We start from the raw sequence: 17,751 nt of genomic DNA, 5'->3' as shown, positions 1-17,751 counted from the left end.
GAGCTTACAGGGCTAACTAACCATCCGTCAACTCTCTTCAGAATTGTTGTTCTCTCTTGCAACTGTTCCAGCAGATTATTAAAAGGTAAAGCCAAGAAACAAAGCAATTAAAACTGCTGGAGAAGACGGGGGGGGGGGGAGAGAATGTATGTGTGTGTGTTTGTGTGTGCGCGTGCAAACACACACACACACACACTTTTAATTGGACTTTTTCTAATTTTAGCCAAGGAGCTTCACTGGATCAAAAACCAACGTTGTTCTTTAGTCCTAAGAAGCCTTATTGCTTGTCCAAATCTTGGCTGGAACTTGAGGAAATAATTTGCCTGCTAATTAAACCAGAAAAAAGAAAATTGGTGGAGAAGGCTGTTCATTCCTCCGATAGGCAGATATGCACTGTTGTTACCCGTTGGTTAGTTTTGTGGTCATCAAAGCACGCGGGTCTTGAGGTTCTTTTAATCTGTCAATCAATCTGCCCACAGTATTTATTCCTTGGATTAGGAGGGTATTAATCCCTCCTAATGGATTAATTTATTCCTCCTTGGCTACGTGGAGAATAGAATGGAATGGAATGGACTGGAATGGAATAGAGTAGAAGTAGAGTAAATCGAATAAAATAGAACAGTAGAGTAGAATAGAATAGAATAAGTAGAGTAAACAGAATGAAATAGAATAGTAGGGTAGAATAGAATTAGAGTAGAGTAGAATAGAGTAGAATAGAATAGAATAGAATTAAATAGAATAAAATAGAATAGTAGAGTAGAATAGAAGTAGAGTAGAGTAGAATAGAATAGAATAAGAGTAGAGTAAATAGAATAAAATAGAATAGAACTAGAGTAGAATAGAATAGAATAGAATAGAATAGAATAGAATAGAATAGAATAGAATAGAATAGAATAGAAATAATAGAAATAGAAATAAGAGGAAGAGGAAGAGGAGAGGAGAGGAGAAGAAGAGAAGAGAGAAGAATAAAGAATATAGAATAGAACAGAATAGAATAGAAAAGAAAAGAATAGAATAGAAAAGAATAGAAGTTAGGAATAGAATAGAATAGAAATTAGGAATAGAATGGAATGGAATGCAGAAAAATGCAGGAGGGGAGAGAAGAGAAAACTTTTAAAAAATGTTTGTTTAAACTTGGAGGAAGAGGTCATTTTGTTGCAAGATTCTAGTGTCGTTTTGATTTCTTCATTTGTATATTTTTAAAATTTAGTTCCTGTGTTGTTGTTCAGAGTTACAAAAAGTAACTCCGTGGCTACTTTATGGTTTAGCTGTATCTGTACTGAAGAAAGTTGAAAGTCAAACTCATTTCCGTCACTTTTTAACCTTTATAATCCCTTCTCCCCGCCCCCCCCCCAAAATTTTCTTTCCCTTTTTTTGTTATTATAAACTGGATTTTTTCTTTAAAAAATGGGTCAAGTATGAAATCCAAGCGGCGGTGAGGCATCGGCGCCCCACTTAACAGAGGGTAGGTTTTTGACCTATGACCATAATTGGGAGCAGAAAGCCCAACTTGCTTAACAACCGCCTCACTTAGCAGCAGGAACTTGGGGTGGGATTGTGGTCGTAAGTTGAAGGACGCCCTGGCTGGAGAGCTTCCCGTTGTCTTTCCATAGCCATGCGGTCGTGGCCACCTGTTTTATTGCTAGCCAAGCCACCTCAAATCCCTTTCCAGTTTGAAACGGGGTTTAAGGAGGTTCGGGGCAAACCATCCATCCACACCTGTGTAGCTCGAACGCTTGGAGATCCGGTCCTTGCTGAACTGAGCTGCCCTTGACAATGAAGGCAGGAGGGTTCAACTCTGAGCTCCAGGCTCCGGGGTCGGAGCGCGGGCCTTGCTGTAGCGTGCAACCCCTAGGCTCGGCCATCCGATCAACCCACGTGGCGCTCCCCTGCCTCCGGACCCTAATTGCTTGTTAATAGCAATTGGAGAACTCAATTGGTCCCTGGAGGGTCAGAGCTTAGCTGTGTATCCGTTGACCTGAGGGAAGACAGTGGGAGGATGTTATTGTTCGGATTTATGTAAGGCTTTTGGAAAAAATAATTGCCAAAGTTCCTTCCTTCGTTCTTTCCTTCCTTCCTTCCTTCCTTCCTTCCTTCCTTCCTTCCTTCCTTCCTCCTTCTTCCCTTCCTACCTTCCTTCTTTTCCTTTCCTTTCCTTTCCCTCCCTCCCTCGCTTCCATTTACTCTCACCCCTTCCTTTCTCTTCCTCCCTCCCTTCCTTCCTCCTCCTTTGTTTTTTCCTTTCCTTTCCTTTCCTTTCCTTTCCTTTCCTTTCCTTTCCTTTCCTTTCCTTTCCTTTCCTTTCCTTTCCTTTCCTTTCCTTTCCTTTCCTTTCCTTCCCTTCCCTTCCCCTCCCTTCCTTCCATTTACTCTCATCCCTTCCTTTCCCTCCCTATCTTCTTACCTCCCTCCCTCCCGTCTACTTCCTTCCTTCCTTCCTCCTCTCTTTTCCCCTTCCTCCTTTCCATTCCTTTCCCTCCCTTCCTTCCATTTACTCTCACTTTTTCCTTTCCCTCCCTCCCTCCCTCCGTCCTCCTCTTTTCCTTTTCCCTTCCTCCTTCCTTCCTTCCCTCCCTCCTCCCTCCTTCCTCCTTTCCATTTACTTTCACCCTTCCCTTCCTTCCTTGCTTCCTTCCTTGCTTCCTTCCTTCCTTCCTTCCTTCCTGACAAATGGCTGTCCAATCACTTCTTTAAAAATGGGTCAAGTATGAAATCCAAGCGGCGGTGAGGCATCGGCGCCCCACTTAACAGAGGGTAGGTTTTTGACCTATGACCATAATTGGGAGCAGAAAGCCCAACTTGCTTAACAACCGCCTCACTTAGCAGCAGGAACTTGGGGTGGGATTGTGGTCGTAAGTTGAAGGACGCCCTGGCTGGAGAGCTTCCCGTTGTCTTTCCATAGCCATGCGGTCGTGGCCACCTGTTTTATTGCTAGCCAAGCCACCTCAAATCCCTTTCCAGTTTGAAACGGGGTTTAAGGAGGTTCGGGGCAAACCATCCATCCACACCTGTGTAGCTTGAACGCTTGGAGATCCGGTCCTTGCTGAACTGAGCTGCCCTTGACAATGAAGGCAGGAGGGTTCAACTCTGAGCTCCAGGCTCCGGGGTCGAAGTGCGGGCCTTGCTGTAGCGTGCAAACCCTAGGCTCGGCCATCCGATCAACCCACGTGGCGCTCCCCTGCCTCCGGACCCTAATTGCTTGTTAATAGCAATTGGAGAACTCAATTGGTCCCTGGAGGGTCAGAGCTTAGCTGTGTATCTGTTGACCTGAGGGAAGACAGCGGGAGGATGTTATTGTTTGGATTTATGTAAGGCTTTTGGGAAAAAATAATTGCCAAAGTTCGTTCCTTCCTTCCTTCCTTCCTTCCTTCCTTCCTTCCTTCCTTCCTTCCTTCCTTCCTTCCTTCCTTCCTTCCTTCCTCCTTCTTCCCTTCCTACCTTCCTACCTTCCTTCTTTTCCTTTCCTTTCCTTTCCCTCCTTCCTTCCATTTACTCTCACCCCTTCCTTTCTCTTCCTCCCTCCCTCCTTCCTCCTCCTCCTTTTTTTCCTTCCTTCCTTCCCTCCCTCCTTCCTTCCTTCCTTCCTTCCTTCCTTCCTTCCTTCCTTCCTTCCTTCCTTCCTTCCTTCCTTCCTTCCTTCCTTCCTTTCCTCCTTCCTTCCATTTACTCTCATCCCTTCCTTCCTTCCTTCCTTTCCTCCCTCCGTCTACTTCCTTCCTTCCTTCCTCTTCTCTTTTCCCTTCCTCCTTTCCATTCCTTTCCTCCCTTCCTCCATTTACTCTCACTTTTCCTTTCCTCCCTCCTCCGTCCTCCTCTTTTCCTTTCCCTTCCTCCTTTCCTTCCTTCCCTCCCTCCTCCCTCGCTTCCATTTACTCTCACCCCTTCCTTTCTCTTCCTCCCTCCCTCCTTCCTCCTCATCCTTTTTTTCCTTCCTTCCTTCCTTCCTTCCTTCCTTCCTTCCTTCCTTCCTTCCTTCCTTCCTTCCTTCCTTCCTTCCTTCCTTCCTTCCTTCCTTCCTTCCTTTCCTCCTTCCTTCCATTTACTCTCATCCCTTCCTTTCCTCCCTATCTTCTTACCTCCTCCCTCCCGTCTACTTCCTTCCTTCCTTCCTCCTCTCTTTTCCCTTCCTCCTTTCCATTCCTTTCCTCCCTTCCTCCATTTACTCTCACTTTTCCTTTCCTCCTCCCTCCGTCCTCCTCTTTTCCTTTCCTTCCTCCTTTCCTTCCTTCCTCCCTCCTCCTCCTTCCTCCTCTTTTTTTTCCTTCCTTCCTTCCTTCCTTCCTTCCTTCCTTCCTTCCTTCCTTCCTTCCTTCCTTCCTTCCTTCCTTCCTTCCTTCCTTCCTTCCTTCCTTCCTTCCCCTCCTTCCTTCCATTTACTCTCATCCCTTCCTTTCCCTCCCTATCTTCTTACCTCCCTCCCTCCCGTCTACTTCCTTCCTTCCTTCCCCCTCTCTTTTCCCCTTCCTCCTTTCCATTCCTTTCCCTCCCTTCCTTCCATTTACTCTCACTTTTTCCTTTCCCTCCCTCCCTCCCTCCCTCCTCCTCTTTTCCTTTTCCCCTTCCTCCTTTCCTTCCCTTCCCTCCCTCCCTCCCTCCTTCCCTCCTTTCCATTTACTTTCACCCCTTCCCCTTCCTTCCTTGCTTCCTTCCTTGCTTCCTTCCTTCCTTCCTTCCTTCCTGACAAATGGCTGTCCAATCACTTCTTTAAACAACCTCCAGTTTTTGAAGTTTGACGATATAAAGACAGGAGGAAAATGCCCTTTTATTAATTCCTTGCTTTTTTTTTTAATATATCAGCCCCGTGATCCCTTGTGTGCAAGCAAGCTTTCAATAGTAGATCAAAACGCTTGCTGCTAATAGGTCTTAAATGCAGTCCCCGATGTAGTTCTGCGTCTTTCTTTAACCATCGCTCTAGCAAAATCCTTCCTCTGTGCTTATTTTTTTTTAAAAATTCCTTTCTACCTTTTTTTCATCGTTCTCCCACTTCTCTGGCTGCATCTGGGTATTTTTAGCCTGTCTGCTTCTCTCTCTCTCTCTCCTCTCCTTCCCACTCCTCAAATTTGTTTTTATCCATTTGAAAGCCAGACTGGCATTTTCTCAGCTTGCTCATTTTTCGGTCCTGTGTATTCTGCCTTACTCTCTCTCCATCTGTTTCCTCTACCTTGTTTATGCCACCTTGTTTACTTGCTCGCTCAATTGTGATGGGATTACTCACCTTGTCTTCACCTTTCGGTGCATTGAGGCCTGCAGATCCAGGAGGCTGAATGAGAAGGGGGATTCCTTGGATCATATGACATGACTAGACTAGGCTAGAATAAGGAATAGAATAGAATAGAATAGAATAGAATAGAATAGAATAGAATAGAATAGAATAGAATAGAATAGAATAGAGGAGAGGAGAGGAGAGGAGAGGAGAGGAGAGGAGAGGAGAGGAGAGGAGAGGAGAGGAGAGGAGATGAATAGAAACAGAATAGAATAGAGGAGAGGAGAGGAATAGAAACAGAATAGAAGAATAGAATAGAATAGATAGAGTAGAGTAGAATAAGAATAAGAATAGAATAGAAACAATATAATAGAAGAATAGATAGAATTAGGAATAGAAGAGAGGAGAGGAGTGGAGTGGAATGGAATGGAATAGAAACAGAATAGAAGAATAGAATAGAATAGAATAGAATAGAATAGAATAGAATAGAATAGAACAGAACAGAGGAATAGATACAATTAGGAATAGAAGAGAAGAGAATGTAATGTAATGTAATAGAGTAGAGTAGAATAGGAATAGAATAGGAACAATAGAATGCAAGAATAGATAGAATTAAGAATAGAAGAGAGGACAGGAGTGGAGTGGAATCGAATGGAATAGAAACAGAATAGAAGAATAAAATAGAATAGAATAGAAGAATAGAATGGAATGGAATGGAATAGAGTAGAGTAAAATAAGAATAGAATAGAAACAATAGAATGGAAGACTAGATAGAATTAAGAATAGAAGAGAGGAGAGGAGAGGAGTGGAATGGAATGGAATAGAAACAGAATAGAAGAATAGAATAGAATAGAATAGAATAGAATAGAATAGAATAGAATAGAATAGAATAGAATAGAATAGAATAGAATAGAATAATGGAATGGAATGGAATAACAGAGTTGCAAGGGACCTGGGAGGTCTTCTAGTCCAACCCCCTGCTCAGGCAGGAAACCCAATACCATTTCAGACAAAAGAATGGGAGGATAGTTGGAGATCTAGCAAGGAAGGCATATAATTCTCCCCAGACACTTAACATTTGAATTTGATTTCGTTCCAAATTCAGACTCGGAAAACATTTGAGCGGATGCTAGCTTCCTTTCACTCGCTTTACCTGCTAAAGGTTGATTGGGGAGGGGGAGGAGGAGCGCCTTAAAATCCACCTCAGAACTTCTTAGAAGAAGAGTTAAACGCAGGTGTGATTTGTAAGGCGTCCAGGTAGCCCTTTGAGTGACGACCACACAGCCGAGCCCCAAAATTTACGTTGCTCGCTTTAAGCTCTACAAACCGGTCAGCTGGTCTCTGCCAACCTTAGTTCTGCTTAGACGGACACACCTACCTGCCCGCCTTCCTTGCCCTCCCGCAATTCAGGAGTGACAAGCAGGCAGGTGAAACCGTGGCTTCCGATCTCAAAATCTTTTCCCCGATCCCTGCTCTCTCTGGAACCACGGAGTGATGTCTCATCTAACATCAAAAACATCATTAAAAAAGGACAACAAAGACTGTTCTTTCTGCGCCAACTCAGTAAGTTCAAACTGCCCAAGGAGCTGCTGATCCAATTCTACAGAGGAATTATTGAGTCTGTCATTTGCACCTCTATAACTGTCTGGTTCGGTTCTGCAACCCAACAAGAAAAACACAGACTTCAGAGGATAATTAGAACTGCAGAAAAAATAATTGCTACCAACCTGCCTTCCATTGAGGACCTGTATACTGCACGAATCAAGAAGAGAGCCGTGAAAATATTTACAGACCCCTCACATCCTGGACATAAACTGTTTCAACTCCTACCCTCAAAACGACGCTATAGAGCACTGCACACCAGAACAACTAGACACAAGAACAGTTTTTTCCCAAAGGCCATCACTCTGCTAAACAAATAATTCCCTCAACACTGTCAGACTATTTACTGAATCTGCACTACTATTAATCGTTTCATAGTTCCCATCACCAATCTCTTTCCACTTATGACTGTATGACTATAACTTGTTGCTGGCAATCCTTATGATTTATATTGATATATTGACCATCAATTGTGTTGTAAATGTTGTACCTTGATGAACATATCTTTTCTTTTCTTTTATGTACCCTGAGAGCGTATGCACCAAGACAAATTCCTTGTGTGTCCAATCACACTTGGCCAATAAAATTCTATTCTATTCTATTCTATTCTATCTCAGACCAACCCTGGGTATAATAAAAAGCTCTGCACCCAGGAAACGGTTTGGCCCTGAAGGGCTCCCATGACGATCGCTAGAATATATTCCGGGTGACAGGCTAGGGACATGTTTACGGGCAAAAGATTTTAACGTACAGCTGGGAGGCTTTTTCAGGGAGGGTTGTCCAAGAAAACGAGCGAGGAGCTGAGTTTCGCTCGGAAGCATGTCTAACGAACGTCGAAGAGATGGTGGCGGCAATAATCGAAATCGCAGGGCCGTTCCCCTCGAGCCTCCGGATTTAAAACGGCGTGCTTTCGAAAATACCGTTGCTGCGGAATATTCCTTCTTTACACCGGTCCGGAAACTTGTCGGCCATCATTTCATAATCCTCAGCTGTCATGCTTAGCTTAATGCTTGTGACAGATGGGGAAGCCACCGACATCCGAAAGTGTCTGCGAAGCCAGCTCCTGAACTCATGTCCCCTTTTATACGTATTTCTGAACGTTTCCTGTTGATGACTTGCTTGGTTGTGGGTGGGTTCCTGCAAATCCTGCTAAGTCATAATATTAGTAGCATGATAGCAGTGTTCCAGTGTTTGAGGGGCTTCTACAAGGACAAGGGGTTCAAGCTGTTCTCCAAACCCGTTCTGACCTAGGCTTCCTTAGAAATTAAACAGCACAAACTCCGTCCCGGCAAACCTCTTTAATTCCTACGGCCGTGAATTACTTTCATTTACTGTCTTTCAGAGGAAAGTTATCAACGCTGCCAGAGAGCTAATTTCCAGACGCAGGACCAGGCCAAACTTGGCACAGAGTCACAAACAGAATTTTCAAATCTTGAATTGGCCAGATGAACTAATTGCTTCTTGCAAAAGCTCATGTCCGCTTCTCTTTTATGTCTTATGGGAGGGGCCAATCATCTCCGAGCCTTACTCCCAAGTCGACCCTGTTTCCTTAATTGTTCCTACCTCCTGGCAGCTCTGCGCACGCGCACACTGGGAACAGGCTCACGCTGTTCTTCTGCCTCGCTGATGTCAGACTCCAGAGGCAGCAAAGAACTACCAGATGGCCTTGGCTCCCTCTCTGCCTCCGACTCAGAGCCCTCGTCCGAGCCTTCCCCAGACTCCAGGACTGTCCCATGTTCCTCCCCAACCTCCTCACTGTCCGAATCTGTTGCCAGCTCTACTGGCCGCTGGCAGGCCACAGCGGCACCTGAGGGCAAGACAAGAAGCAATGGATGGAAACTAATCAAGGAGAGAAGTTAAGGAGAAACTGCCTAACAATGAGGGCAATTAATCAGTTTCCTCCAGTAGTTGTGGGTGCTCCATTGGTGGAGGCTTTTAAAAAGAGGTTGTTAAGTGAATCTGGTTTCCCCATTGACTTTGCTTGTCAGAAGGGGATCACGTGACCCTGAGATCCCTGCAACCATCATAAAATATGAGTCAATGGCGAAACGTCTGAATTCTGATCACATGACCACAAAGATGCGTCCACCGTTGTAAGTATCGACGGTCGTAACTCACTTTCTAGCGAATCTAAATCGCGCGGCACAGCTGTTACCCCCCCTCGCTGTTCTACTTACCTTGTTAAGCCTCCTTTTTCCGCACGCAGCGTGCTTTTGGTGTGTACCACGCATGCGCGAGCAGCGAACCGGTGGCAGTCCACGGCGGATTTTGCCACCGATTCAGGCGCTTGGCCGCTGGTTCATATTTATGACCATCGCAGGTGTCTCCAAGGTCACACGATCCCCTTTTAGAATAGAATAGAATAGAATAGAATAGAATAGAATAGAATAGAATAGAATAGAATAGAATAGAATTCTTTATTGGCCAAGTGTGATTGGACACACAAGGAATTTGTCTTGGTGCAGATGCTCTCAGTGTACATAAAAGAAAAGATACGTTCATCAAGGTACGACATTTACAACATTTTGCGACCTTCTGACGAAGCCTTCAACGGGGAAGCCCCGATTCACTTAACGACCGGGTTACTAGCAGTTGTGTAACCAGGCTGCCAGGTTGATTCGCTTAAGCGGCGCGGCAAGAAAAGTCGTAAAACTGGGAGCGAACCTCACTTAACAAACGTCTCGCTTAAAATCTGGGGCTTAATTGCGGTCGTTAAGTCGACGCTTAGATTGTAAATCTCTTTGTTATTTTATTTCACACCCACCTACCCCAGGGCGGAGTTTTATCTCGAACGGAGACCATGTCAACGTGTGGGATAGACGATGACATTCCTCAGGGAGAGCGGAAAACGGTTACGGATTTCTGTTACCTGCTAGATAAATCGAAACAGCTCTTCAACGGCTTAAGGTCAGTCGGTTCAGGGTTTTTTTTCCGTCACACCTGTGGAGTGAACCTCACCTGTGAATGTTGCATCCACAAGGGGGTCCCGCTGGCCTCCCTTGCGGATGCAACATTCAAGGGGCTGGCTGTCCGCCTCTATAGGTAGTCCTCGACTCACGACTGTTTGCTTAGTGGCCAAAGTCACGACGGGCCTTCCCAGGCTGACCTTCGGACGAGAGCGAGGTCCGTAGGGAAGTCCAGATTCGCTTAACGAGCGCGTCCCTAATTTAACAACGGCCCGGGATTGGTTGAACACAAACTCTGGCGAGGAAGGCTGTGTAGGATGGAGCAAATCTCACTTAGCGACAGGGATTTGGAGCTCAGCGGCGGTCGTAAGCCGAGGACTACCTCGAGAGATTTCTCCACTTCTACCAGTTCTGTCAGCTAGGCTTAATTGATTTTTGTATCGGGATTTCTGTACTCTTTTTTTTAAAATTTTCTCTTGATTTAAGCTCTGATTGATGTGGAATGTCAATATTTTATTTTATTTGTTTATTTATAATTTCATTTCTATACCGCCCTTCTCCCGAAGGACTCGGGGCGGTTTACAGCCATATTAAAAACACAGAATATACAAAGTATAAATCGCAAATTTAAAACGAAATATTTAATAGATTTGCGTGAAGGTCCATGCCCTATCCAAAGAGGCTGGACAGCCATTTGTCTGGAAGGGTATCGGGCCGTGATGGCGAAACTATGGCACACGATACCACAGCTGGCATGCAGAGCTCTCTGCGGGCACACGAGCCGTCGCCCAGCTCAGCTGCACCGCACATGCGCGCGTGCCTCCCACGAGCAAGCTGATTTTCAGAATGTCCGGGGAGAGGGCACATGCGGGAGATGCAGGAGGCTCGCGCCCATTTATTTTATTAATTTATTAATTTTCTATTCTTTTTTGCTGTTTTATATGTATTATTTGTTTTCTGTTGTTTTATTGGCTGTGAACCGCCCTGAGTCCTTCAGGAGATGGGCGGTATACAAATATAATAATAATAATAATTTTATTTTATTTATTTATTAATTTAATTTATATACTGCCTTTCTCCCGAAGGACTCAGGGCGGTTTACAGCCAAATAAATACAAAACATCACGAAAATTAAGAAACATATTAAGAAACTAATTCGATCAGGCCAAAACAGACTAAAACTATAGTAAAACCCCCATTACAGCTACATTAAGCTAGCCCTGCGCGATGAAACAAAAAAGTATTTCGCTCGCGTCGAAAGGTCCGGAGGTCAGGGAGTTGACGTATCCCCGGAGGCAGCTCATTCCAGAGGGCAGGAGCCCCCACAGAGAAGGCCCTCCCCCTGGGGGTCGCCAGTCGACATTTTCTGACCGACGGCACCCTGAGGAGACCCTCCCGATGGGAGCGCACGGGTCGATGGGAGGCTATTGGTAGCAGCAGGCGGTCCCGTAAATAACCCGGTCCTATGCCATGGAGCGCTTTAAAGGTGGTAATCAACACCTTGAATTGCACCCGGGAGACCACCCGGAAGAAGCATGCCTGGGGGGTGGAGCGCAAAAGGCGGCGTGTCCCCCCCCAGTATGTTTTTGGGCCCAGGAGGCCTGCTAGGTCCAAAACGGGACAGTGGGGTCGCATGCTTGGGCTGTGGGGGAAGCATGGGGGGCCCCACGTGCATGCACGGAGGGAGGTTGGGAGGGTCGTGCACATATGTGCAGGTGGGGCGTGCATCGCATCATGGGTGCCGGAACACATGTGTGCTGCCGTGTGCATGCTTTCGGCACACGATGAGAAAAAGGGTTAGCCATCACTGGTACAGGGTTAGGAGGTTGGACTAAAAGACCTACAAGGTCTCTTCCAACCTTGTTATTCTAGGTTTTTTTTTTAAATTTTATTTACATTTATATCCCGCCCTTCTCCGAAGACTCAGGGCGGCTTACAGTGTGTAAAGCAATAGTCTCATTCTATTTGTATATTTTTTACAAAGTCAACTTATTGCCCCCCCCAACAATCTGGGTCCTCATTTTACCTACCTTATAAAGGATGGAAGGCTGAGTCAACCTTGGGCCTGGTGGGACTAGAACCTGCAGTAATTGCAAGCAGCTGTGTTCTAATAACAGGCTTCTTACAGCCTGAGCCACACCGCGGCCCCTTCTGTACAGGTTCTGTAAGGCATGGAAAAAATTAATACAATTGAAGCATCTCTGAGCATGTCCCTCCAGCTGTCATTTCTCCTCTTGTCCCTGGTGGATAAAAAAAACTGTGTTTTTTAATAATAATAATAATAATAATAATAATAATAATAATAATAGTAATAGTAATAGTAATAGTAATAGTAATAGTAATAGTAATAGTAATATTATTTTAATTTTTATACCGCCCTTCTCCCGAAGGACTCAGGGCGGTGCACAGCCAGATAAAATCAACAATCAATAGATACAATATAAATAAAACAGTACTAAAAAACTTATTAAATTTGGCCCCTGAATTAAAATACATAAACCATAAAACCCATTTAAAATTACAAATATTAAAACTAATTCTATGCCAGTCCTGCACGGAAGAATAAATACGTCTTCAGCTTGCGGCGGAAGGTCCGGAGGTCAGGGAGTTGACGTATTCCCGGAGGCAGCTCATTCCAGAGGGCAGGAGCCCCCACAGAGAAGGCCCTCCCCTTGGGGGTCGCCAGTCGACATTGTCTGACCGACGGCACCCTGAGGAGACCCTCCCTATGGGAGCGCACGGGTCGATGGGAGGCTATTGGTAGCAGCAGGCGGTCCCGTAAATAACCCGGTCCTATGCCATGGAGCGCTTTAAAGGTGGTAATCAACACCTTGAATTGCACCCGGAAGACGACCCGGAAGAAGCATGCCTGGGTGGGTGGAGCGCAAAAGGCGGCGTGCCCCGCCCCCCAGTATGTTTTTGGGCCCAGGAGGCTGCAGGAGGCCTGCTAGGCCCAACACGGGGCATTGGGGTCGCATGCTCGGGCAGTGGGGGAAGCATGGGGGGGCCCATACGTGCATGCACGGAGGGAGGTTGGGGGGGTCGTGCACACATGTGTAGGGGGCGTGTGCATCGCATCATGGGTACCGGAAGGCAGGCATGCGTGTTGCGCGCGCACTTTCGGCACACGACAAGAAAAAGGGTTAGCCTTCACTGGTACAGGGTTAGGAGGTTGGACTAAAAGACCTGCAAGGTCTCTTCCAACCTTGTTATTCTAGGTTCTGTAAGGCATGGAAGAAATTAATATAATTGAAGCATCTCTGAGCGTGTCCCTCCAGCTGTCACTTCTCCTCTTCTCCCTGGTGGATTAAAAAAAACTGCGTTTTTGTTTTTTTTTAAATCTGCTATCTTACAGAGATTTGCCCCAATATGGGCAGAAGCAGTGGCAATCTTACTTCGGCAGGACCTTTGATGTTTACACCAAACTCTGGAAGTTCCAGCAGCAACATCGGTAAGAGGATCCTTTCCAGCGCGTGGCTGTCTCTCCAAACAGCCAAAAATCCTCTCCATCATCATCATCATCATCTTTTAAAGACCCCCAAATCCCTCGCGGGGTGGAGGAGTCTGGGGCAACCGAATGGAGCTAGGAGAGTGTTTTAATGGCCAGATGCCCTTCCCGTCACCAGTGCGGAGTTTTGTTCAGCGGATACGTTCTCATTGTACCCAGAGAGAGAAATATATGCCTCTACCTAGGATCGAACTCGCAACCGCCTGATTGTGAGGCGAGAGCTCCGCCTCTAGCTTAAAGGGAGATATTTGTAGCTCAGGGCTGAACTGCGATGTCGTGTCCCACTCCTCCGCTGACGGCCGGGTCAGGGAAATCCGAATCAGGCTTGCCTCTGCAGCTCTGCCCAAAGTCCTAGCAAAGTCCTCAGAGCAGGCAGGAGACCAGTAAGTGACTTCAGCAAGATAAGTTCGACTTTGCCTGACTCAAAGACTGCCAGAAAGCAGATCCTTTATATAGGCCATGGGGTGTGGCTCCATGACTCAGCACTTATCCAGGCCTGCCCCTCCCTTCCTTCTGTTGCCTCCGCCTATCAAGTCTTCTGACGCGAGGGTCACTCCAGTCGGCAGCTGTTGGTAATTGACCTTCCTCAGGCTCACATGCTGTGGGGGAGGGGGAGGGGTCTAGTTGCTCCGTTTGCCTGGGCATGGAGCCAGAGCTGGGGGCTGGAGGTATTTCCTCCTCTTCAGCCTGTCTGGGCATGGAGCCAGGGCTGGGGGCTGGAGGTATTTCTTCTTCCGTGTTCGGAAGCAGATAAGAAGACCCCGGCTGAGGTGAGATTGGACGAGACACAACACCTTAGTGCTCCCTCCTCTTGCAGATATTTCATTATCACAACTAAGTAGCATCATCAGAGTTACTTTACTGGGGACTGGAGGCTAAAATATATAAGAACAGTTGCTGCAGTTGGTTATATCTAGTTTAATGAAAAGAAGGACTAGGGGAGACATGATAGCTGTGTTCCAATATCTCAGGGGCTGCCACAAAGAGGAAGGGGTCAAGCTATTCTCCAAAGCCCCTGAGGGTATAACAAGAAGCAACGGATGGAAACTGATCAAGGAGAGAAGCAACTTAGAACTAAGGAGAAATTTCCTGACAGTTAGAACAATTAACCAGTGGATGCTCCAAAACTGGACGTTTTTAAGACGAGATTGGACAACCATTTGTCTGAAATGATATAGGGCTTTCTTGCCTGAGCAGGGGGTTGGACTAGAAGATCTCCAAGGTCCCTTCCAATTCTCTCACTCTTGTTATTCTGTCGCTTTCGGAAGTAAAATCCGAAAGACTTAATGTAGAGCGGTAGTGCACTGAAGATAAGTCTGACTTGCAGTTTCCATTTTTCTTTTTTTTTTGGGGGGTCACCAATGAAGACAAGTTCTGGACAATCGGTACGGCCTGAAGCGCTGGCAAATTGGAGAGATCGCCTCCAAGATTGGACAGCTTTATTACCACTACTAGTAAGTAACTACATATGGGAAAGGGAAGGTTGGAAGCGTGGAAGGCAAAGCTAACAAAGCTAACAAAATGGGAATTCATGGGTGACCGAGCCCAGGTGGTCCTCGACTTAGGACTGCAACTGAGGCCAAAATGCCCGTTGCTAAGCCAGACCGTTGTTAAGTGACTTTCCCCCATTTTACCACCTTTCCGGCCACAGTTGTTAAGTGGCTCACTGCCGTGGTTACGTTAGTTGCACGGTTGCTGAGTTTATCGAGCCTCTACCTAGGATTGAACTCGCAGCCTCCTGATTGTGAGGCGAGAGCTCCGCCTCTAGGTTAAAGAGAGAGATTTGTAGCTCAGGGCTGAACTGCGGGGTCCTTGGTGCTCTCTGAGCTTGTTTTGTTTTGTTGGGATCCTTGGTGCTCCCTCCTCTTGCAGATATTTCGTTATCAAAACTAAGTAACATCATCAGGGATACTTTACTGGGCACTGGAGGCTAAAATATATAAGAATAGTTGCTACAATGGGTTATATCTAGTTTAATGAAAAGAAGGACTAGGGGAGACATGATAGCGGTCTTCCAATATCTCAGGGGTTGCCCCAAAAAAGAGGCAGTCAAGCTATTCTCCAAAGCATCTGAGGGCAGGATGAGAAGCAATGGGTGGAAACTAATCAAGGAGAGAAGCAACTTAGAACTAAGGAGAAATTTCCTGACGGTTAGAACAATTAATCAGTCGAACAACTTGCCTCCAGAAGTTGTGAATGCTCCAACATTGGAAGTTTTTAAGAAGAGATTGGACAACCATTTATCTGAAGTGGCGTAGGGTTTCCTGCCTAAGCAGTGGGCTGGGCTAGAAGACCTCCAAGGTCCCTTCCAATTCTGTCACTCTTGTTATTCTGTCGCTTTCGGAAGTAAAATCCGAAAGACTTAATGTTGAGCGCTTGTGCACTGAAGATAAGTCTGACTTGCAGTTTCCATATTTTTTTTTTGGGTTGGGTCACCAATGAAGACAAGTTCTGGACAATCGGTACGGCCTGAAGCGCTGGCAAATTGGAGAGATCGCCTCCAAGATTGGACAGCTTTATTACCATTACTAGTAAGTAACTACACATGGGAAAGGGAAGGTTGGAAGCGTGGAAGGCAAAGCTAACAAAAGCAGGAATGGGAATGCATGGGTGACCGAGCCCAGGTGGTCCTCGACTTAGGACTGCAACTGAGGCCAAAATGCCTGTTGCTAAGCCAGACCATTGTTAAGTGACTTTCCCCCATTTTACCACCTTTCCGGCCACAGTCGTTAAGTGGCTCACTGCCGTGGTTACGTTAGATGCACGGTTGCTAAGTTTATCGAGCCTCTACCTAGGATTGAACTCGCAGCCTCCTGATTGTGAGGCGAGAGCTCCGCCTCTAGGTTAAAGAGAGAGATTTGTAGCTCAGGGCTGAACTTCGGGGTCCTTGGTGCTCTCTGAGCTTGCTTTGTTTTGTTGCATGACCCAACTAGGTAACGTCATCAGTCTTCGAAGGGAGTGGGGTGGAGGAGGAGGATTTTGGGATCCTTGGTGCTCCCTCCTCTTGCAGATATTTCGTTATCAAAACTAAGTAACATCATCAGGGATACTTTACTGGGCACTGGAGGCTAAAATATATAAGAATAGTTGCTACAATGGGTTATAATGAAAAGAAGGACTAGGGGAGACATGATAGCGGTCTTCCAATATCTCAGGGGCTGCCCCAAAAAAGAGGCAGTCAAGCTATTCTCCAAAGCATCTGAGGGCAGGAGAAGAAGCAATGGGTGGAAACTAATCAAGGAGAGAAGCAACTTAGAACTAAGGAGAAATTTCCTGACGGTTAGAACAATTAATCAGTCGAACAACTTGCCTCCAGAAGTTGTGAATGCTCCAACATTGGAAGTTTTTAAGAAGAGATTGGACAACCATTTATCTGAAGTGGCGTAGGGTTTCCTGCCTAAGCAGTGGGCTGGGCTAGAAGACCTCCAAGGTTCCTTCCAACTCTGTCATTCCCTTATCTGATCAGAAAGGAAAGGGATAGTGATAATAATCTCAGTGAGGATTGTGCCTGGAGAAGAAATCGGTTGAATTTTTGAAGCAGGGACCGCTATCTCACGTCTCTTTTCTCCACAGCCTTCGCACCTCTGAAACCAGCTATCTGAACGAAGCGTTCTCCTTCTACTCTGCCATACGGCAGAGATCTTACTACTCCCAAGTCAACAAGGAAGACAGGTCAGGCTTGTGAGTTTACTTTAATTATTCAAAAAAAGCCAGAAGTGTTGCGTGGCCGTTGTGTGGGTTTCCATCGGTGGGGACAGGATGAGTGGTGGTATTGACATAACCTTCGCTACCGGTTCGCAAATGTAAGCGCGCGCACGACACCTCTGCACATGCGTAGAACCTTCTGCGCAGGCACAGAGCATCAAAAATGGGATGTGTTGACGTCGGGGTGGTGTCGTGACCCAGGCCCAAGTAGGTAGTAGGAAAGTCAGTCCGTGAAAAACAACAACAACAACAAACTTTATTCAAACAGCTGAGAATTACTTCATTCCCAGCGTCGTTCAACTCAAATTAAAACAAATTCCTCAGTCCTATCGCCAACCTTGGTCCAATTAGGCAAACTGCCAAAGGCCTTTCTTGGCAAACGTTCAGAAGTCACAAAAATAAAGGCAAGACGTAGATGAAGATGAAGCAGAAGACGAAGCTACCAACGTTGTTTTCCGGCAAAGCCCAAATGCCGTTGCTGGTCTTTTAAGCCTTATGGGAGGGGCCAATCATCTCTTGGCCGTACTCCCAAGTCATCCTCTCTGCTTGAGCTGCTCTTGCCTTCTGGCAGCTCTTCTCATGCGTGCATTAGGAACAGGCTCCTCCTGTTCCTCTGCCTCACTGCTATCAGTCTCTGGAGGCTCTGGAGTCCGCACCTCACTTCCCAATGGCCCCACCTCAGCCTCATCGCTGTCCGACTCCGTTGCCTGCTCTGTAGGCTGCTGACGGACCACAACAGGTGGGTGAGTGGAGCCACCCATAGCTGCCGCTACCGGTTTGCTTGAACTGGATAGAACTGGCTGAATACTACCACTGGACAGGATGGT

At 46.3% G+C, this 17,751-nt stretch overlaps 1 protein-coding gene across 4 annotated transcripts in view; it reads left to right on the top strand.

Annotated features, from left to right (window-relative positions):
- SCAI (suppressor of cancer cell invasion) overlaps window positions 1-17,751 on the top strand; it is a 62,549-nt gene that overhangs the window by 17,280 nt on the left and 27,518 nt on the right. For 3 of the 4 annotated variants that reach the window (XM_058159407.1, XM_058159404.1, XM_058159406.1), the window contains exons 3-6: window positions 9,579-9,712; window positions 13,067-13,162; window positions 14,587-14,673; window positions 16,793-16,900. In XM_058159407.1, the coding sequence (XP_058015390.1) occupies window positions 9,606-9,712; window positions 13,067-13,162; window positions 14,587-14,673; window positions 16,793-16,900 (398 nt within the window). In that variant the 5' untranslated portion in view covers window positions 9,579-9,605. The remainder of the gene's footprint in view (window positions 1-9,578; window positions 9,713-13,066; window positions 13,163-14,586; window positions 14,674-16,792; window positions 16,901-17,751) is intronic. The other variant, XM_058159408.1, reaches the window with a different exon arrangement.

Source organism: Ahaetulla prasina, chromosome 16 (genome assembly GCF_028640845.1).
Source record: "Ahaetulla prasina isolate Xishuangbanna chromosome 16, ASM2864084v1, whole genome shotgun sequence".
Classification (NCBI taxonomy): Eukaryota; Metazoa; Chordata; class Lepidosauria; order Squamata; family Colubridae; genus Ahaetulla; species Ahaetulla prasina.
Note: the sequence above shows the minus strand (reverse complement) of the source record. Positions and strands in the feature narration are given on the sequence as shown.